Source organism: Ipomoea nil, unplaced genomic scaffold (assembly GCF_001879475.1).
Source record: "Ipomoea nil cultivar Tokyo-kokei standard unplaced genomic scaffold, Asagao_1.1 scaffold1043, whole genome shotgun sequence".
NCBI lineage: Eukaryota > Viridiplantae > Streptophyta > Magnoliopsida > Solanales > Convolvulaceae > Ipomoea > Ipomoea nil.
In genome coordinates this window covers 10,079,304-10,102,673 of record NW_017617471.1, presented here as the reverse complement: position 1 = coordinate 10,102,673, position 23,370 = coordinate 10,079,304, and the positions used below count along the sequence as shown (strand labels likewise).

Genomic DNA, 23,370 nt, shown 5'->3' with positions numbered 1-23,370 from the left:
TATATAATAAAAAAATTTCATCCCATAGGTCGTGCATCGCACGTGTATTGCACGTGTAATTGAGCAATTATTTGCTCGAAATCAAGTAAGGATAATACCAGAAAACATAAGCGATCCAACTCATTCCATCAATTGATGCAGTATATAATATTTGTTGTTATAATTTGTATAATTGTATATTGATCCAAATATTCTTAAAATATTATAACAAGTTCATTCCGTGTAACACAGTGATGAAAATAGTGGTTAGGGCCCCTACTCGAGGGGTAGCTCCGCCCATGGGTACAGCGATGAAAATAGTGGTCAGGGCCCCTACTCGAGGGGTAGCTCCGCCCATGGGTACAAGGTGCTTGGTCATTTTCTTGTTTTTGCATCCATTCCCAATTTCCCATGTAGGCATATTAATGGGAAATGATAGAAACGCTGTTTAGTCCTTTTCTTGCTTTTGCATCCATTCTCATGCAGACATATTAATCATGTAAGTGTACAAATGATACACATTAAATCCGTTTATGTTGACTAATTTAATTGACAAAATAATTAGAGCATTTATTTGAAATTAACATATGGACCATGGACCGTCTCCTATCAGAAGGTATGACTTTATATTTCTACACTATGATTTCGAATTGGAGGCTTTCGAAAAATATGAAGAAAATTATCAGGATGATTTTTGGGTGTAACGTAAGGCTGTGATTATTGGGTTGACTGTGAAATCTTCATTGGGGAAATGGATATGTGACTTTGGAATATTCAGTGGAAGATTTGATTATTTTATTTGCATGACCACAAATTATTTGGTTGAGAATGAGAAGTCAGGAAATGCAGTGCGTGATATATATATAGTATGTAGCTATACAACCAAATAATTTTACAGCTAATAATTTCGTTTTAACATTTTGAAATTATTTCTTTCAAGTAATCAAAAGATATCAAGTAACAAGAATTTATCCAAGTGCGTGCCAAAGGTCGATCAAAAGTAAATTAAATTTGATTTTTCTTAAATGTTATATATAATTGTAGATATCAATTAAATTGTCTTTTGAAATGGGATGACAATACTTATCAGTGAAAGTTTTTGCAGATTTCTTTATACTTGTTATTTGACTTTTAGTTGAGACGGAACATATCTTAATTTGATATTTACATATTAGGAGTGCATTGAACGTAATATATGAATAATATTTGTATAGTCTAATCATAAGTTTGGTTTTAGGTAAGACAAATTAAAACGTATTTCAATTTGGTATTCATACGACCAAATTTGGTATATATATATATATATATATATATATATATATATATATATATATAGATCATAAAGTATGTTGCTAAACCTACCCTGTTATGTGACTTAGAGGTTAGTTGGAATCAGATCAATCCAATTCATTAATTAGTTCAAGACATTATTGGACCTTGTCATATATACCGTACCGAGTAATACCATTCTTAATCATTTTTCAGGCCTTTACATATACATACTGATAATAATATATTACATTTCCAAAGAGTTTTACATCATAGGAAAGCTAGCTAGCTAGGAGAGTATGTTGGTACTAAAACACAAACACATCTATTGGTGTCAGTTTGAAATGAAGAACTTAGGTTTGGTTTGGTAAGCATTATGTACGGCGGGCAATGCCATTATACTTCCTGGATGCCTCATTGCTGTCAAGTACCGCCGGTTTATAATAACCCCATGGAGCTGCCGGCACAGCATATGTGCTGTAGTGCATCTGTTGAGGAGGATTAGTGATCTCATTCGCTGTCTTTTTAGCTTCCTCCACCACTTTCATCATATCACTCACCTCATCATTTCTTTTGTTGCTAACTGGTTGCTTGTACGATCCACTGCTGTAATTTGGTTTTGTTTTACTGCCATTCTGGCTCACGTTTGATCCTAATAATATGCCACTCTTCTTGGAATCATCATCTTCGTCTTCATCTTCAACCGACCAGTCAGTATATGGCATCTTGTAAGAAATTTTCTTGTTATTGGTGTCTGGGATTTCCTCGTCATGGGTGTTTTTGCTTTGTGCTCCATTGAATTTGGGTTTTTCGTGTTCGTCTTTGTTGGTTTTGTAAGGGCTAATTCCGCTATTATGGACATGCCCTTTCCTGTTGGGCCAGTTAGGCCTTTGACCACTATCCATGCTTGTTGTCTTGGATACATCAGAACCGGACCTTTCATTGGGGAATGGGCTTGTTCCTCGACTGTCTTGGAGGTTCAATTCATCAAACTTGTTGAGCACCAAACCGGTGTTTATCTTGTCCCTCCCATTCTCAATGTTGTCGGGAGAAGGAGAATCCTCTTGACTTGGCCAACTAGGTTTTGTACTTGGTGAGTTCGGATGGTTGAAAGTAAGATGTGTCATGGATTTAGGTGGAGACTCAAATCGACTTGACCAATTAGGTTTAGTACTAGCATTTTGATTGCTCAACGAGGGATACTCCGTAGACGACCTAGGTGGAAAGTCATCTCTACTTGACCAATTTGGTCTAACACCTGAATTAGGATGACTTGACTCATGATACATAAACTTCGGTGGAGAGTCATATTGGCTTGGCCAATTTGGTCTTGTGCTTGAGTTAGGATAATAACTCGACTCAGGATGTGTCATGAACCTAGATGGGGAGTCATCTCGAGTTTGCCAATTTGATCTAGCGTTTGAGTTTGGATGATTTGAAACAAAACGCCTCGTGGATGGAGGGGGAGAATTATATCGGCTTGACCAATTTGGTTTAGCACTTGAATTAGAATGACCCACTTCAAGATACTCCAGTGATTTAGGTGGAGAGTCATATTGCCTTTCCCAATTTGGTGCAGAATCGGGGTTAGGCTGACTCAATTGATGACGAACCAAAGGTCTAGGGAAAGAGTTGTCACGACTAGGCCAATTTGGTCTAGCACTACTTGAGTTAATATGGTTAAACTCAGGATGCATCATGGATCTAGGCGGAGAGTCATCTCGACTTGACCAATTATGTCTACCACCCGAGTCATTAGAATGGTTCCACTGAGGGTGTGTAACAAATCTAGATGGAGATTCATCTCGACTTGACCAATTACGCCTAGAACCAGTGGTAGGACGCCCAAACTCTTGATGCTCAGTGTCTTCCCAACTAGGAAACTTTGCCACAGCACCCATGTTGGGAGGACTAAACTGATGAGAATACTCATCATACTTGAGTGGAGAGTCATCTCTGCCGGCCCGAGCCGGCTTACAACCCCAGTAGGTCTGACTTTGAACAGGAGCCCCAGACATGGATGCTTCCTTCAGAAACTGGTCAAGGAAGCTGTTAGCCATCCCAAGATTATGATGGTCCTCCTTGAGACTATAATGAGTAGTCATCACAGGGCGAACAACCTTAACCACCCTTTCGGTCCTAACCACGTAGCTGTCTGAGCCATCTACATTTGGATAGTGTGTGATGGAGCTTTTCCTCTGCCCACCATCAACAACCACTGCTGCTGGGGATGGCTTGCTCATCACGCCATCTTCGTAAGGATAGCCATATCCATCCTCATTTGGCTTTCCCTTCTCATCAAAATCGTCTAACTCCTCGTCCATCACCTTTTTGTTGCTTGCTTTACTATCAAAACCATACGACCAATCCATTGATGATTGATCAGATCAGAAAGCTAGAAATCAAAGCTCAGTTTTTCTATATTAGGAAGGGTATGGCCTGGTATGTATATGTTTTCTCTTGTATATTTTTTGTTTGCTGATGCAGCTTAAGAGATTAAGTTTCTCCTTTTATAGACAAGCTAACCGCTTCTTGTTGAACTATTGTAAATAATTATAGCATTTCACTCCAAACTTTTCTGGATTCTCTTTGAACTAACCTTATTGTGGCTAAGATAGTTTTTCTCCCCAGGCACCCATAAAGCTGGTTGTTTTATTCTATTCTTATCTCTTATGAAGTTGATATATATGAGTTGCATTAGTTACACCTAAAAATCATTCGGACTAGCACAATATGGAGAAAGATGCACTTTTGGGACAGATTATACTATGAACCAGGGTTCAAAATGACACTCAAATGATGTGTATGCACTTAACAAATTATGTTTCGGTAGTTAATTAACATTATATGTCTGTTAACTACAGACCCATAATATGCCGTACGAGTTAACAAATTATGTGGCTTCAATTTATTTACTAGCACATAATTTATTAAGACAAATTCAAACATCTCTACTTTGACGAATATGTTATTTTAGAAGAAAAAGACTTATCTCACAAAAGAGAACTCCCCTTAATTTATGCCTTACCTTCCTATCTTAAAGGAATCAAATTCTATTTGAATAAACGTTTGGGGCATATATTAATGGTCTCTTTAATTATCAAGTCATGAATAAGATTATTGATAGTAAACTGTTTGAGAATCACTTATGGTAGAAGATCAGAGACCGGATATTTGTGAATTTATGTTTATCCTAGCTACCCATCTTAGCTTTTCCATGTGCTAGAAAGTTCACTTCATTTGACGCCACTTGGTTGCACTTTGTTGATATATTAGGAGCCTGATGAACATGGTTTAGCAGCCTCACATGGTGATTATGATTTGAAAATATAATAAAATATATAGTTAATTCTATTTTTTGTCCTAGATTTATAAGTGGTAGTCCACTTTTAGTCTTTTTTTTTATCAGAACACCCTCATTTGGTCATGATATTATTGTGACATAACCATTTTTAGTCCTCCGTCAAGAAAATCATTGAAATGCCATTAAATACAAGGACATTCTGATATTTTTTATACAAATTATGTTGACCCGCTATATTTTTTATGCTTATTTTTTTGAAAAAATCAAAATTGAAGATTGAAATTAAATATTTTTGTATTTGACGAAATTTAAACTGTTTTGTTAATATAATGGAGGATCAAAAGTAATCATGCCACAATAATACTAGGATCAAAAGTGAATGTTTTGACAAACAAAAAAAAAAAAAAAAAAAGAACTAAAAGTGAATTTTTCACGGATCACTTATAAATTTAGGACAAAAAATAGAATTAACTCTAAAATATATTTTGGGGAAAATAACATTTTTGGTATATTAATTACTTTCAATTGCTTTTTTTTTTTTTTTTTTTTTTTTTTGGAAGAATGAATGTAATCCATCTCATCATTTAATAGACCCTTTAATTCTAACAACGCTTGAAAGTAGATGTTTATATTATGAGGGCATTTTTTTTAAACTTCAAAGTTATTTTCAATTACTAGTTTAATCCACAAGGGATACTGAAATATATTTATACGGAGTAATTAATTTATTAGGAATATTATATTATAATTAGATAAATAATATTGAAGGTGAACATGTATATTTTTTTTTTCCTGATCATCCATGAAGGGATTTCTTAGTAAAGAGATACTTTTAACTATAATATTTTTATAGCTTATTCTATTTTTTTTAAATACATTAGTAGCAGTAATTAGGAGTGGGTGTTTCGAGCCTACATTGAGGCTTGAAACCTAAACCTCCCACATAGGGGAGCCATTCGATACCAGTGGACCACAAGCCACTTGGTTAATATCATTCTATTTAACATTATAGTTCGGTTCGATTTCGGTTTTGGTTCGGTTTGAAAAAGTTTGATTTAAATTCGGAATTGGTTCAGTCCAGTATTCAGTTCGATTTAAGAACCTCAAATTTTAATATTTTCAAATTTTACAAACAATACATATTCACATAATTCAAATTCAAAGTCTAAACATTATATAACAAAATATCAATTCAAAGTTCAAACACACTACTAAGTACTAATTATCAAATATCAGTTGACTTTTTTGCACAACTAACTCTTCAGTTGGCTCACTTGGAATGTTTTATTGATAAGATGAAGAATCATCTATCTGTATAGTTAACCCAACAGGGTAACTCAAGTGGCAAATGAGCTCTCTTTGTGGGGGAGAATTCCGGGATAACCCGGGTTCAATTCCCATAAGTGACGATCCCCTTTGGGCCAGCTTCTATGCCTCCCGGGTGGACCTGGACCGTTAAACGGACAGAGACAGACCCGGACAACTCGCCATTGCTAGTGCACTGGAATACTAGAAAATAATTCTAACGGCGAACAACAAAAATGAAAAGTAGAGAACAAGTCATAAAGAAATCAAATAAAAAATTAAGAGAGATATCAGTGAGAATAGGAACTAAACGACGTAACATGCATCAAGCTACTTGGATTTACTTCATTATTATTATTATTAAAAAAACAAACGGCATTCGATTCAGTTCGATTTTTACTAAACTGATCAATTTTTAACCAAATCGTTCAGTATACAAGAATCCATTATTGTTTGGTTTTTCGATATATTACTAGTTTGGTTCGGGAAAATCAAATCGAATTGCACACCCCTAACAGTAACGGTTGTTTGAAAATTTATGTTAACAAGTTTGAATGTCCACCACTCGACACACAATGTCCATTAAGTGGCATATTGACAACTTTAATTTATTGTTAAGTATGAGTAAAAAGATGAGGTGAAAAAAGAAAATCCCCAGAAAAATAGATGTTGAAAACTTGTCCACCACTCCACACAATGTCCACTAAGTGCACGCATGCTGCACTTTCTAGCTTAAGAAAAAAAAAAAAAAAAAAAAAAAAAAAAAAAAGGCCATATGTGACCAACTACAAATTGCATATTGATTGTCAAGTAAGCAACTAGTCCAACATATATCTACCTCTTTCAATTCTGTCTTTCATGTTTCAATGACAAACACAAAAACATAAACTAAAAACAGAACTAAAAGGAATCACAGAAATTTATTTTATTATACCATTCACATTTCACAGTTGCTAGAAAAGCTAAGCTACCAGCCAGCTAAAACACCAATGGCCCCAGATAGTAATTTCAATACAAACAATCTAATGCCCCCTTCTTTCCGCCTTCAGCTTCTTCAAAATATGCATGCAAGCCAATTTCTCGGCTGTGCGTTTGTCACGAGCAGAGCCCGTGTCACTGTAAATAGCGCCATTTGCATCGACCTCTATTCGGATGCATGCAACTTCATCTTCCCTAGTCACCGACCACTTCTTCTTCACATAATTTTTTCGTTGGCATAACTCGTTCAGCTCTCTCGCTGGATGAAGCCTTACGGTCTCTGGAGTAACCATTGGCTCCAGAAGAGGGAGTACGCTTTCACCAACTTTATCCTTGTTGAAACCAGAATCGATGAAGATCGCTCCTGCAAGTGACTCGATAACATCTCCTAGCACCTGTCATGCCAAAACGAGGACTTAAAGCATATATATATATACATGTCGGGCGAAGCCCTAAAAGGCCAAGTCCAGCACTGGCTGCTATATCACGGATTAGCACGTTAAGTGCACATTAGTACATATTGGGCGAAAGCCTAAAAGACCAAGCTAGCCTATGCAGACATAAAAGGAAATAAAGTTGCGTCTTAACTACTAATTATAGTACCTTGGGGAAGCTTGTATCCAATTCCCATCCAAAAGTTGAGGAAATAGATAACTGCATAACTCTCTTAACAGTGCTCTCTATATGTTTATGAAGGTCGTCGGAAGCATAGAGAATATGCTTTTGTAAATCAGTCTTTATTGCACAAAGCGCATAGCAGTCGTTGTTCACTGAACAAGACCTCAAGTCGGTCAATAGGCCAGGAGATAGCCCGGGATATTTGTAATAGAGGTATGTTGTGATAACATAATCCAGTACTGCATCCCCGATAAACTCCAGACGCTGCATAATACAATGAAGCATCAAAGTATTATATATAGCTGATCGATTAGGTTAGATCAGAGTACTTGTGATGAATCAAATCGATATTACCTGATAGCAGAGTGGGATTTCGGAGAGCATATAGGAGCCATGAGTCAGTGCTTCAACTAGCAAAGAAGGATCACGGAATTTGTAGTTTAGTAAGTTCTGCAAATGGTGCACGTTAACAAATTTCGCAGCATTTATGGGGAAGTGCCTTGTTCTGGGAACTTTGACAAACTGGATATCCAAACCGAGCCATTTCATAAATGATAATGCTGCTTGTTCTCCAGCTGTACTGACATATGCGCCTATTAGTGCCTCGGCAACATCAGCCACCCTCTTAGCCTTGATGTTCCGTTTTCCCATGCTATACATTTTCCCCGTAGGAGATAGTATCTCCAAATCCAGATTCAAATGCTGGGAATAATCACAAGGAATGGCCCATGTTTTCGGATCAAATGGTTCAGTACGAATAAATCCCTGCAATTCGATGGGAACGAGACAACCAAAAACACTTATTGGTGCCCACAAATAACTGAAGGAAATTAAAATATTGGTCCAATTCAATATTACGCTCATCAAGTTTCTTACCGGAATCTTTTGGTTGCATGCCAGCCTGCACAATGCAGAATTCGAAACCATTTTGTCCTTTTTCACACTAAGGAGCCCCTCGTGATCATTTCGGAAAGATGTGAATAGCTTCTGACTGGCAGCATATTTTAGAAAGGAGTCTCCCAATGTCTCTAAAGACTCCAGATGGAAACTTTCTTGGCATTTTTTGGTGGTGATTGCTTCTAAAATCTAAACAAATGTATAAACAAAAGCATGAAATACCTCCTAAGAGAGTGTTTTCCCTTGTATGCATGAAATACTATACTGTTTGAATAAGCAATTAAGCAATTAAGAAAATTACGATAGCAGAAGTCCGTACCTTAGCAGATGGTATGCCAACATTTTGCCTGCAGTGATCCTGAACCATTTTTTTCAAGTTGACAGCCACGAGCAAGGACTCTATCCGATGCATGATTGATGGAACAAAGGTGAAGGAACACAATGTACCATACGGCACCAGAGACATTACTATGGAACAAAGCTCGGGAGGCAATTCAACTGATGAGATACTTGGTTCTACGAATAACAACATAAAGAGTAACTCGAGTAAGTAATTGCATGCCCTTATAGCGGGCAACATCAAGAACAGAGAGCAGAAAATGGCATCAGTATATGAAAACTTACAACCAACGCAATGCAATAATAATAATGCTCCATAATAACAACAATAACCTTTTGATTTCCAAGTTCTACATCGACGGAGGTAATTTTGGACGGTGGGTAAATATTTTCCATTAAGAAATGTTTCTCTCTCAAACAACAAGTCAATGTTATGCCTGTAATCAACAGTAATTTAATAATCAATTTTCAGTAAAAATATACAACGTCAACTAATTGTAATATATTTAAAGGCAATGTATGGTACGTGATCTGCCTACCGTTTCTTAAAATACTCTTTGTAACTCATAAATCCTCCATTTCTCGTCCTCAAAGCCGAGTTACCATCCAAGTGGTGCAAAAAGCCAGTAGTGTAATATACCTTACCGTTATGCGGGGTGCATACAAGAGAATTCACCAACCAGCAGCTAAATACCAAACCATTCTTTGTATGCACCAGATGATCACAACCCCGCACAGGGCAGCTACTCATATGCTTATTATCGGGTTTTTCAGATGGAAATAAGAGAGAATCGATAATTTTCCAATCAACCGAAGGTTTGCTACTGGAGCCCATGGATGGTAGAAGGAGATAATCAAAAGTTGTAGAACCTATCAAATGACGAGATTGATCGAACGCTTCTTCCAGATTATGGTGCAGAAGAGCTCTTAAAAGAACAGCTTGGAACATCCGACACCTATGTATCTGAAACAGAGACAGAGAGATTAATGTTCAACGCAAATCTAATGTAATTCTAGATAAGTAGAGTTATACAAACCCTTTCAGAAGCTAGCTTAATCACTCCAACATGAAATAGATGTCCTTCCCTATAGGCCCCTTCAACATTTAATTCGAATGTTAACCTCTCGCTACCAAACCCGAGCTTTGTTCTCACAGCGAGGATGATATTCTGGTAATGCTGCAGCTCGATAAGGTAGCAATAGTATGATGTTTCGGGAGCCTTCTCACAACAGCCAATCAACTCGGGTGGAAAATACCTTGGCTGCTCATCATTGTAAAGTACACTCCCTATGTATATACAAGTGAATAAGTACAAATGGAGATTTAATTTGTTAAGAACGAGAAAATTTAGAAAATTGCCTGATTCTTCAATGACCTCAGTTTCCTCCATAATATTGGGCACGAGGTTATCTGTCAACGCCCCAGCTTGATGAAGCTGCTTGCAAGCTTCCAGACATGCCAGTTGCTTCAAGATGTTAGCGTTTCCCTGAACTATGACTGTTTGGATTTGGCAATTTCTAGGAAGATTGAGGGTGCACGTCTTCTGCACTTTGTCGATATCACACACAGGAACTGGTTTGAAATATCTGCAGAGGAAAATTAGGGACAACCAATTACACAATCAAAATAAGTACTGAAAACACTTCGAGTTACCAAAGATCTGAAGATAGATACATGGTACCGACCGATCAGAAGGTAGCTTCGAGCAATAGAGGTATAGCAATGAGACACTAGATCTCAAATTAACAACTGCTCCTGTACTTTCAACTCGGTAGGAATGCTCGTCATTTTCACAATCAAGAGGTGAACAGGGAAGAGAAGAATGGCGCAAAGATTCCTTCCGCATTATCTCTCCACTAGCCAGATAGTTATTCACTTGAGCAAGCGTTGAACTGTCCCCGCTGAAAGAAATTTCAGCAAAAATTAAACCAATGTTCGTTGGGAATCCTTAGAGGGAATTCAAGGCTAATTAGTATTATGAATTCCAAAATTAGAGATGCTTACAAGCCTAAGCTGATAGTTGGATTGCACATTAATGGTTATATGCTCAACAATTACAAGCAAACCCACCTTCTAACCATCAAAATGAAGTTCGAGTTTTGCATTCGAGCACGACCACGTGATTGGATAAAGCTACAAACCGTAGCAGAAGGATCAAATCTTATTACAAGGTTGCAACTTTGAACATCCAGGCCCTCTTCAAGCATAGAGGTCGCAACAATAATGTTCACCTGCAGATAATATTACAAAATCTTATACTCTATAAGAATTACGTTTTTAAGGATATATGAATTATCACCTACCATTCCCTTATGGAAGTCTTCAACGATTTTATTTTGAACTGTTCTACTTTGTGGCTGCATTGCAGACGTATTTCCTGCAGTGTATTTTGTCTTCCATCCTGTTAACCTCGGTAGCAGCTCATTCAGTAGAGATTGAAGAACAATCGCAGTAATAACCCTCTCAACAAATATGATACATCTCAATTCCTTTATGTTCCTGTTCAAACAAATATTTCAAAATATCAATCTTAGACATCTTCACGGGTCAGTATTACATAGTACTTCATTTTAAGATCAATACAAAACTCGGGTGGGTGGTCCACCATCGGTACCTGTAATTGAGAAGAATCTCCACTAGACACAAGACTTTCGAAGTAATATATCCAGCATCCTTATTAGCTTGCATATTGATATCCCACTGTGCACCTAAGTTTACAGTAAAAGGGGAAAAGTAAGGATGGACAAAGAGCTGATCAAAAGATTCAAAGATCAGTGTAAAAACAAGGAAAATAGGAAATTTAACACCAAAGTATCAGGCCATGAGCATTACCAGAAGGCATGTGGGCTGAGAAGATCTTAGCTGCATCTAAACTAAAGCGTCTGGAAATGGGTTCAACACGTAAATTCAATTTGCCCCACAAAAAGGAGTCTTTATCATCACAAGATAAGGATTCAGCAGCCTAAGTCAAGACACATTTCATTGAACAATGTGTCAAGGTTTGAAACAGTAATGCAAATTGAAAGTGACAGCAATTGAACATTTTACCTTCAATGCCAAGAAAATACCCAGTTCAACCAAACAAAACACAAAGGTTGACTCAAGTTTTGCTAATCTTTTACGTGCAGATTCAGCAATAGACTCTGACATATTTGACTCGGTGATATACTGGTCATGCTGAAAATTTGAAAATTTTATTGCACAAGGAATGCTAATATGATATGAAAGAATTGTCTCTGTACAGCTCAACCTTAGATACATACCTCAGCTCTCAAACTATGCACGTCATGTGATATGCTTTTGAACATTGCATAAGTAACATCAAAATCCGAGGAGTAAGTCTTCACCTTTGCAGTAGGGAATGCAATGTACTCAGCTAAAACAGATTCACTAGCACATGTATAGACCTTCATTGCACGTACAACAATTATTCATCAGTCATGCACTACTTCTAAGCAGATGATCATATGAGCAGCATTTCCACTTAGCTTCATATAGTATGGAATAAATAAAATATCCACAGGAAAATACATGTAAAAAATCCCATGATCAGATCATCCTCTAACAGGTAAAGGGGAGACACGGCTGGAAATTATGGAATTTCCGACCACCTGAAAGTGATCTTAAATCAAGTCGAAAGCAAAAAGTGGTCGGAAATAGCAACAAAGGTTTTTCCGGATACCAACCGGATACCAAAAGTGGTCGAAACAAGGCTTTCGACTTGATTTAAGATCACTTTCAGGTGGTCGGAAATTCCATAATTTCCAGCAGTGAAATATTTCTATGACATAATTAGACCAAACAATGATGCAGCAGATTTTGTGATATTCTTTGGACTGAAATTCTATATTTGCAAGAAGGTAATTTTCAAGAAAACATGTAAAAAAATAATAATAATAATAAACAATTGAAACACTTTGGTGTGATTACTAACCGGGGAAATGAAAAATCTGTTTACTTGTCATTTCTCTAATTTGGAGAATGGAAGACAATTCTCCATTTTTATAAAATTTGAACTACTTTAACAAGTTCTCCATTTTTATAAAATTTGAACTACTTTAACAAGTTCTCCATTTTGGTCTTTGGAGAAATGGAATTCCTGTGTTCCTTTTCTTTCTTCCATTTTCTTTCCTTTCTTCTTCATTCCTTGCCCAGAGAAATGAATTAAACATGCCATTGACTTTTAAATTCTTAATTTACGAAACATTAAATTAAAATAATAATACTAAACCAAAGACGATGTGTGTGCAGCTTCTTATTTAGTACCACCCTAAATTAGGTTTCCTTAAATATTGAAAAAGATGTAAATGACCAGGCTGATGAAACCTTTGAATTCATAAGATTTTCCAGGCGATGAATCTCTTTCCAGTAGCTATCTGAGCTTGAACCTAATTGAACAAAGAAACAGATTAGCAACTTCATTAACTTCAACAAGGTTAAAAACAATTACAAATCATGTTATGTTAACCTTTATCCTTTATAGGCGAAGCAGTCATCCCAAATACTCTTGGAAGTTGAACATTTCTTGACTGTAATTGGGGATGATAGAATTCCTAAAGGGAAATTAGTATTATTAGAAGCTAGTAAACTCTCAAGGTCATGCCAAAGGCAATTAGAAAAATAAAAACAAAAATAAAAATAAAACATCATCAACAACAATAACAGCAAGTCAGCTATTGATTGGAATTTAAAACCTACAGTTGATCATAGTCTTATTGATTCTGAATTGCCTTTTTAGTTTATTGTACATTATTGATTGTTCCATGATCTCATTTCTAGAACCTATTGTGCTTATGTTTTACAAGGTAACCATAACTAGAACCTATATAAAGTATAATGATAAGGTGTTAGAGTTAATTCCACCGTAACGGAGGTCCCTAGTCTTTGGTGGTAATTCCAAATTCAGTCTCAGACTATTGTTTTTTCCATTTTACATCCCAGACTATCGTTTTTTTGGACACTTTTAGTCCTTCTCATGATTTTTTCTATTTTTAGTAAGGGCATTTTTGTCACTTCATATTTTTCTGATTTCAACCAGTTTATTTGGTTTAAGACTTTACTAAAAATTGGTTGAAAAATATGGTTACTAAAAATCAGAGGTTACCTAAAGTTCTAAACCAATTAAACTGGTTGAAACCGGAAAAATAACAAAAGAAAAATATGAAGAGACAAGAGACAAAAATGCCCTTACTAAAAATAGAAAAAATCATGAGAAGGACTAAAAGTGTCCAAAAAACAATAGTCTGGGATGTAAAATGGCAAAACTATAGTCTAGGACTAAATTTGGAATTGCCACAAAAAACAATGGACCTCCGGTGGAATTAACTCTAAGGTGTTATTATATCTTATCACTACACATACATAATTACATATATAGGGATTCATACCTTCATGATACAGGAATATGGATGATTGCCTCTTGCATTATGGCACTCATCAAATATCAGAATCTTTATCATGTCAATTTTCAGAAAGCTGTGCCTCAAAGCAGCAAGTAATATTGCTGGTGTCATGATAAGCACCTAAAACATGAAACTCCAGGTTAGGGCACATTACCCATCAGTTCCAAATAGTTGTACCTATAAGGTCAGTTTTTCTTCACATCCATGGAACACATGTCAATAGTTTCAAATTTTAGCCAAAGTAATCGATCTACATGTATCATAGGAGTACAGTTAGTCTTTCATGTATTCACTGTCCAATCTCCGAACTTCATGAAAATGTAGATTTGATAATTTTGTCTATAATAACTGCAGTCCATACTAATCATATAATATTTGATAAACTTTTACTCAAAATTAAATGAGGTTTTAAAATTCACTATTCACTAGAGTTGCTTGGTCTCAAGTATTACACACCTCAAAGTTCTGCACTTGGTGCATCCAAATCTTGGCATCCCAGTAATCAACTCCCATTTCTCCCCAATATTGTCCAATTCTCAGGTCCATGTGCCTCTTTATAGCTTCAGCTTGCTAGTAGTTTAATCATAAGCATTAAATTTAAAACAAATAAACCAAAAAAATACTTATTAGCCAAAATGGGGACAGATTTCATAAGTTTGAACAACATACAAAACATTTTTTGTACTATAAACTTCAATTATGAGACAATATCCTTACCTGAGGGACCAAGATAACAGTGGGAACCAAGAACACTGCTATATAAGGAGAAGGCTTCCGAATCAGATGAGCAAAGCTGCGCAAAAGCATGACGGCTATAAGGGTCTTCCCAGACCCAGTCTCCAAGAACACAATAGTGTTCTGCCGGATCGCCATTTCCAATGCTTCCAACTGATAACTAATCCAACCCAGCAAACAAACAAACAAACAAAACATTAAACTAAAAGCATCATTCAAGAAAACAAAATGCACAAACTATTCACATATACAAGATGATAATGATACTGACGATCTAGCAAAAGGCACAGGATCAGGCTGCAGCTCGGTGATTTCAGAACTATGCTCCTCCATTGACGAATGTCTTCAATTCCTTTCCCAACTGTTAACCCATTCATTCAAAAAGGAAACAAGAACAGATTTTTACTTTGTTATTAACAATGCTGTGACTGTGAGAGCAATACCCACATTGCAGAAATTCAAGAATTACCAAGAAATAAACTAAAAACATGCATAAAAGAGCAATCTTTAAACTGGAACTTGAGTAAAGAGTAGAGTAGGTTGGTGGAACACTCATCCTACTACTAAAGAGTAATGCCAAGTTGTTGAACCTCACACCTTCATACCATCTTTTGTTTGGGCGGAGGAAGGTGTTTATAAAGAGGTGGCAATGCATAAAAGAGGCTGAGGACCACGATCAAGTCATGGTAATATAGGTAATTGTGACACCAACAGTGAAAAGCAAATAATATAATGATGGAAAAAGGATTACTCCTACTAGAAGTAAAATGAGGCGTGAGGACCACGCCTTATCAATTTTATGGTAATATAGGAAAGAACAAAATTGTCAAGATAAAGTTAAGTTTTTTACCGAGTAAAAGGATTACATGTTTTATTATTATACATAGACTAGTAGGATCGCGCGGCTATATATATAGTATGATATATATACAGTATAGAAAATAGAATATTTGAATCAGAAAAAAATTAAAATGAAAAACTTGTAATTTTATTACACATGGATGAACTTAGTAATTTTATTAGACATTGTTGAAGATTTCATTGTTGAAACAATGTGATGCATGGCTACCTATATAGTATATAGAATATTACGTATAATATAATAAGAATAAGAAACATAGTATTTAAAAAAAATACTAAATTTTAAATAATAAATTGTGGAATGTTATTATACATTATTGAAGACTTCGTTGTACACAACATTTTTAGTCGTACTAAGACATAGTATATTTTCCCCGCAAATCAAAATTTTCAAACCCCTGTGATTACTAACTCTTGAAACAGCTACGTACAATTGTTCATGGTTAAAGACAGGGTCAAATAGTGCCATACTTTATAAATTCGAAATAGTTTAATCATAAATTTTGTTTTGGAATAAGGGTCAAATAGGTTACTTAACTCCACACCAAATTACAATTAGGTCATCGAACTCAAAAAAGATACAATTAGGTCCCTGAACTACACAAATTCATGCAATTAGGTCTAAAATGACCTGCTTACCTACCATGTAGGTTGCGAATTTTAAAAATAATTTTAAATAAAAAATGGCTTATGTTTTTTTTTTTAATTTTTAATTAATTTTTTGTTTACAATTATTTTAAAAATCCACAACCTCCACGTCAGCAAAGTATCAGGTAAACAGGTCATTTTAGACATAATTGCATGAATTTGTGTAGTTTAGGGACGCAATTGCGTTTTTTTTTTTTTTTTTTTTTTTTTTTTTGAATTCGATGGCCTAATTGCAACTTGGTTTGCAGTTTAGTGACTTATTTGACCCTTATTTCTTTTGTTTTAAAAATTTTGTTAAATAAAGAAATTGTGAGCTTCTGTTAGGTAATTAAGAAAATTGGTACACCATACATGGGCAAGTTATACAAAATTTATTATGTGATCAACTTATTCCAATTGTATAATGAATTGGAATAAGTTGATCATTTGAACGGATCAATTTGAAAATGTGACTTGTTATCTATATCAAATCTACTCCAAATCTCCAATTCATCTAGGATGTAACATCTCACATGCATATCAAAAGCCCCTTAATCATCTTCAAAGTGTTATGCAACAAATTTCAACTTCTTTGTTTTTAGATATTTCAAAAATCCTACACAAATAAATCATACTCAATTAATGTCAATTTTTCTCAGATCACTTGAGATTTACTAGTATTTCCAAACTTCAAATACAAAATGAGACGTTCTTATCAGCATAGTTAAAAATTTAGTATTTTTTTGAATACTACGCATAAGTACGTGTTTATTAAAATAATTATACAATGGTCAAAATATACACATTATTTGCTATATAATCAGAGGAAGGTTTTGCTAGTCTACTACAAACAACTAGCACATTGTACATTCTATCTCACTTTATGTGTTTGATTCTATAAATGTGATCTAAGAGCAAGAACACCAGCTTAATTTTTGTTCAAATTATTCAGATTCAACAAGAAAAGAGAGTTTAATTTGGAAGGGTAACCTATTGATAACAACTAAAAATGGGTCAATTTCATCTTTTTTCTAAGTTTGATGATTTATTTGTTTTTTTTTTTTCTAGTTCAATAGTTTAATTACATTTTTCAATAAATTCAAATATTTATTGAGTTAATTAATGTCATATGTGATTTTCTGAATACATTAGTTTTGTCACATTTAGTCTTAAACTTTTAAATTGAGCATCTGTAGTCATTCGACTTTCAAATTGATCACCCATAATTATTCGACATTCAAATTGTTACTATCCTTGGTCCAAGTTAACCACTCATGATCCTTTAATTTTCAAATTTTAACAACACTAACTCTTATATATATATATATATATATATATATATATATATATATATATATATATATATATATATATATATATATATATATATATGAGAACACACTCTTCAGGATAAAATTAAGAACCAATCTTAGACATATATGTGGAAAAATTGAAGGATCAAATCAAAATTTTAAAAAATGCAGTGAGGTTTTTGTATTTATTTTGCAACTTTTAACATTATGTTGGGCACTTCTCATGATTTTTCAAAAATGCAAATTATGTAGTTAAAAATACACGGTAAAATATTAAAAAGTGCACTCTAATATAATTAAAATGGCATTTTTGCAAAATGTGAAAATGCAGTGCATTTAGAATCTGGATTTTAGAATTTATAATTGAACTTTTTCGTTTTATTTGATTTAGTAGGGTTTACTGTTTAGTGCTTAGGGTTTGACATTTACAATTTAGATTTAAAATTTAATTAATTTTTTCATTACTATTTTAAAAGTTGTCCAAAAATGCACTATTTATTGTTAAAAAATGCACAGTATAGTATGGTGTTAAAAATTGTACAATAAAATTAACGATAATTATAAAAATGTCACTACATTATTGCTGCCCACCCTGGCTCATAGTCAAGTCAGAACCAGACAAACCAATCGCTATTCACATATTAAATTAATGCCATTATAGGATTTCAGCAATAAATCATTTTCCATTAATATGCATGCATGAGAAATTGGGAAAAACAAGAAAAGGACGAAGCAGCGTTTCTATCATTTCCTATTAATGGAAAACAAGTATCTAACGTTTAATAAATTTTAATGATAAAATTAATTTTATTTGTTGTTATTATAATATTCTTTAATTTATAACTCAAATTTTTTGTATGCATTATTTTACCTTTTTATAAAAATATAAAAACTGTAAAAACACATTAAGATCACAATAAAATATAAAAAATAAAATTTCATTCCATTTTAATTCAATATAACATTCTCATGAGTACAATTAAAGCGTACATGCTCATTGTAATTATTGATCCGATTCACTTATAGAGTAATCCATGCATCTGCACAATCATATTTAAAATAAGCCCATTGTGAAGCAATATACCCTCCTATCACATATTCGAGACCTTTTGATCACAATAACATATTCGGGAACTTGACCTCTTCTTTGAACTCATTCAGTTAAATCTTTGCGAGACATAAACACCTAATAAAAATTATTTTTATTACTAATAAAATTAAACAACAATTTTAAAAATAGAGGTGGCAATGCATAAAAGAGGCTTGAGGAGTGAGGACCACCATCAAGTTTATTATGGTAATATAGGTAAGAGAGATTTTTTCAAAAAAAAAAAAAAAGGTAAGAGAGACACCAACAGTGAAAAGTAAATAATGATGGAAAAAAAAGGATATATTACTCCTACTAGAAGTAAATAGAAGCGTGAGGACCACGTATTATCAAAGTTTATGGTAATATATATGGAGTTGATAATTTAGCAGGTGAAGGTATAGAACAATTTAGCAGTAACAAATTTGTGTGAATTTAACTCTTCAGTCAAAGAGACAGGGGCTTTTTGGGAATTGAGGATAGCAAATATGAGGATACTTGTTTTGGGAGAAAATGACTGATTTGGTCTTTCGACTATGAGGATTTCACCAATTTGGTCCACGATTACCAAAATTACTCAATTTGGTCCTCGATTATGACATTTGTACCTGATTTGGTCCTAAGTGTTATTTGCAGGTCAAACCTAAAAGGTAATTTTGGGATTTAAAAAAAATATTTTCCTTCTTATTCTCTAAATCTAAGTCGTTTGTTTTATATAGATATGTTATTTATATTTGAGAGGAAAATATATATCTAGAAAAGTCGTCATAATATAAAAGAGTCTATATAAAAGTTTATAACTTTTTGAATATCAATGGAAGAGTACCTAAGGGGTATTTATTCTAGTAACAGATGTGTCATCACACTACTTAATAGTTGGTCTGACCTAAATCTTTCTTTGAATATAATTTTGAAATTTTAGATAATTAATTACAAAAGAAAAATCAGGACTATGTGGTCTAATGGTACCCGAATTAGACTTTCATTTGGAAGGTTGTGAGTTTGAGCCTTAATGGAGGCATTATTGGTTCTTTATGTTTAGGTTGAGAAAGTATATGAACAGATATTACAATGTAATAGAGCCAGTAACATAAAAAATTAACTAAAAATATTTTATCGTTTCACACACTACTTTTTCATAAAAATAAAAAAACAAAAGAAAAATTACCCACCTCTCATCGGATATTCGATGACTCATTCCAAGCTTTGTTTTTTTTTTTTTTTTTTGAAAACCTCATTCCAAGCTAATGAATCTCCCAATCAGGAGTGTTGGACTTTTTTGGAATGTATTCATTATATTCTTCCCCATTTAACATGGCAAGTAGGTTGGAATTTGGAGTCGCGTGGGTCACTTTAGTTTTTTAAAAAAAAAAAAAAATTATTTTATGTTTTCATTTTTTGCTTTCTTTTTTCATATTTTTTTTTCTTTTACATTAGAGAGATGGTAGAAAAATTGAAAAAGTTTTCAGTATCTATTTTCTATATGATTTTTCAAATAAAAGAATACATAGTGATTTGAAATTTGATTTTTTTTTTTAAATTACAAATAATCTTAGTGATAGGTGACAATAATACCGATGGGGTGTGTTCGTGCATGTGTGTGTTGGATCTGATTGGTTATTTTGAGTTCTAAATTTTATTTTGAATATTCAAAATTTTGAATTCTACATTATTTAAGTTTTAATTTGAAAGATAAGAATGATATTCATACATAACAAGAACTAAAATAATACATAGTACCTAACCTCTCAAAGCCTAATAGGACCCTTGATAGGACGGGTTTGAATAGTTGATGGCAGGACATGATCAAATGGATTCAGATATAGTAGTAAAATTTTTATGATACTTCGGTTATGTGTGTATATAGGTTTCAAGATGATTTCGAGTACACCATAATATTCATTTGTATTAAGATAGTTCTAAATTGTATTAGGATTCATATTTGAAAATGGCTAGTAGAGTACGTAAAAACAATTTATATGTAGTCAAAGTGGTAGACTATACATGTATGAATAAGAGTAATGATAGAAGAAAAGTATATAAGAGTAGTGATGCGCTAGGTAGGTATGTGATAGTAGAGTACATAGATATGTGGATGATGATGAAATAATGTGTATTTTTGAATTAAAAAAAAATCTGAAAAACAAGAAAAAAAAATTATTTCTCAAATCTTTGTTAAATTAGAAAAATGAAAACTAATGCTTAAAAAAACACATTTTTTGTTTTTTATTTTCTATTTTTCATTTTTTTTTAGAAAAATGTTTAAAAAAGAATACTGCACCCCCGCAAGGCCGCATAGTGAAAGATAAGTACCGACGTTGACACGTATGACCTACATCATGCTTTGGATTGACTTAACAAGTCTCGAAAATGTTTATATATTCTCTTACCCCAAAAGACTGAATCCCCAGCCCTAAGGGCCCCCCACCTCCGACCCGACAGAGCTTGTGGGAGGATGTAAATCACGGTGACTCAATGTGTATGTTTATATATTCTCATTTGCCTTTCTCGCGAGAGAACATTTATGTTATACAAATCAAACTTTTTCTAAAAGAGAATTGTATATATATTACTGATAGTTTTTTATTTCTGAAAGAAAAGTCCCAACATATAATTGATAATATTATTGTGGCAAATTAAGATAGAGTTTAGCTTGGTGTCTGTTTATCTTCGAAGAAGACTGACTGATCAGTACAATCAACAGACGCACTGCTAAATCAAGCCTCTGAAAATATGATAAAGGAAAGTTTTCTAAAAAGTTAGAACGCGGTTATGAGGTGACAGTTTTGGAAAGAATATCAGCGGATCAGCGTGAAAGGTATGGACCAAATTTTAAAGATTTCTTTCTTCACAAAAAAGTCATACCATCTACAATCAGAGTTATATTTGGAGAGTGTCCAAATCAAAGAAGTATATATATCCTCATTCGCTCAGAAGTTAGGGTTGCATTGATCAAAGCCCCAACACCCTATACTAAACAAAATACACATCTTTGGGAAAAACTTGAGAAGTATCAACATTGCTTAACCGATACGACGCTAAGACAACTGAATCACTCAGTTGTGGGAACAACGTGGGACTTCGTCATTGAAGCAGACTACATCAGAGTTAGCTCTCCAATTTAAGGGATTTCATTGGACTTCTGCATGTGTGGCTCTCCGACTTCAACAATCCACTAAACCATTGTAGACTGGGTACTGACCTTGTGTGGGGCACTTGGGTGAGATTGTATTTTTCTCTACCTTTGTACATTGGATTATTAGTTAGTGGATTGGACGCCTCCGTGATCGTCCCCCAGATGTAGATACACATTGTATCGAACTGGGTAAACAAACATATGTGTTGATTTACTTTCTGCCTTAGTCTTCCGCTTTACTCTTTATCTGCCGTTTTATTTAATTGACTGCTCAATCGAGAATCTGAGTCAGATAGTCCGTTATTCAATTTGATAGAAATTTTATCAATATCCAAATTAAGAAAATATGCAAAATTACAATTTCTTAATATTAGTGTAAATTTTCTTCCCATTTTAATATGGGAAAAAGGCTTCTAATTCCAAGTCTTTCCATCTTTATTTTTGAACTCAAAAAGGTCAACTTTAATAATCAATTTTTGATTCACTCATTATCCATTTTGAATGTATAATATATTAATTTCTTTGTCTTATCCCAAAAAAACTCGAATCAACTTTGACTCGATCTAAGTTAGAAAGAAACACATATATATTTTATATTTGTATCAAAAAGAAACCACTTAAGATGTCATTTTCGTTAAAAATTTCCAACCGATCTGAGGTTTCTGCCAGCTCCCGCCTCCGCCACTCACTGAGAGATGTCTTACCAAACCCGGACTAATCTTAAGACTCATTCCAAGTTAGAATTTTTTGGATTATTATCTCATGCTTAGGAGTTGAGAGGGATTGAATTGAAAAGTCTTTAAGAAGTGTGTACGTAGTAGCTGTAGTATACGAATTCATTTGACGCAAACGTTAATTGTAAGATTTTGAGTTTAACTAGTATTTCATCCGTGTGATTGCACGAGATTTGAAAATTTTAAATTTAAATAATTTCAATGTACTTACCATATAAACATAATATTATGCAAATTACACATACATAAAATATTATTAGGCATAGTCCCAAAACACACACACATATACATGTAGAAGATAATTATTAATATTATTTTATTCATCTAAATAAATAAATAAAACACAATTAATAAATGAATAAATACAAAGCCTAATGTACAATAGATAGAGAATGTGTATTGAACACATACTACCTCGTAATAAAGTCAATAATTTCAAAAAATACAAAGGCAAATGAAATAAATCTAAAAATATATATTAACAACATCTCATTACAATTGTATTGGCCAAAAAATAAAATAATAAAATAATCCAACATTTCAATCCTTTAACCCTAATGCCCAGTTGTATAAAGATCTCGTTAGGTATATACATATACATAGACACATAGAACAAAAAATATTTTTAATATAAAATAACAATATGCAAATTTTTTTAAAAATTATCAGTTTAATAAAAGGTAATACTTATTAAATATTATAAATAAAGAATTTTAATATATTATTACCCATAGACTATTTATCAAAAATTAAACAAAACTATATAAACACAAAGCCTAATAAAA

The 23,370-nt window shown here is 33.7% G+C and overlaps 1 protein-coding gene across 1 annotated transcript; it reads right to left on the bottom strand.

Annotated features, from left to right (window-relative positions):
* Positions 1-6,828: 6,828 nt before the first annotated feature.
* On the bottom strand, positions 6,829-15,160 carry LOC109181245 (endoribonuclease Dicer homolog 2-like). Its single transcript, XM_019330997.1, has 22 exons — positions 15,099-15,160; positions 14,810-14,987; positions 14,549-14,662; positions 14,078-14,212; positions 13,159-13,243; positions 13,017-13,078; positions 11,954-12,097; positions 11,739-11,867; positions 11,523-11,652; positions 11,305-11,398; positions 10,994-11,189; positions 10,761-10,921; positions 10,376-10,591; positions 10,050-10,276; positions 9,727-9,977; positions 9,229-9,653; positions 9,023-9,126; positions 8,670-8,866; positions 8,330-8,539; positions 7,808-8,218; positions 7,439-7,717; positions 6,829-7,230 (listed from the first exon to the last, which is right to left on the bottom strand). Exons 1-22 carry the CDS (start codon positions 15,158-15,160, stop codon positions 6,880-6,882), a joined length of 4,161 nt encoding a protein of 1,386 aa, XP_019186542.1. The 3' UTR covers positions 6,829-6,879.
* Between the last annotated feature and the right edge of the window lie 8,210 nt (positions 15,161-23,370).

Bases quoted from the DNA above. Each gene is read 5' to 3' on its own strand.
- LOC109181245 (XM_019330997.1), bottom strand. From the start codon at position 15,160: ATGGAGGAGCATAGTTCTGAAATCACCGAGCTGCAGCCTGATCCTGTG. The intron at 10,922-10,993 runs GTAGGTGATAAT...TATTATCTGCAG, and splicing joins AAGACTTCCATAAGGGAATG to GTGAACATTATTGTTGCGAC. The intron at 10,592-10,760 runs GTGGGTTTGCTT...AATTTCTTTCAG, and splicing joins TTCATTTTGATGGTTAGAAG to CGGGGACAGTTCAACGCTTG.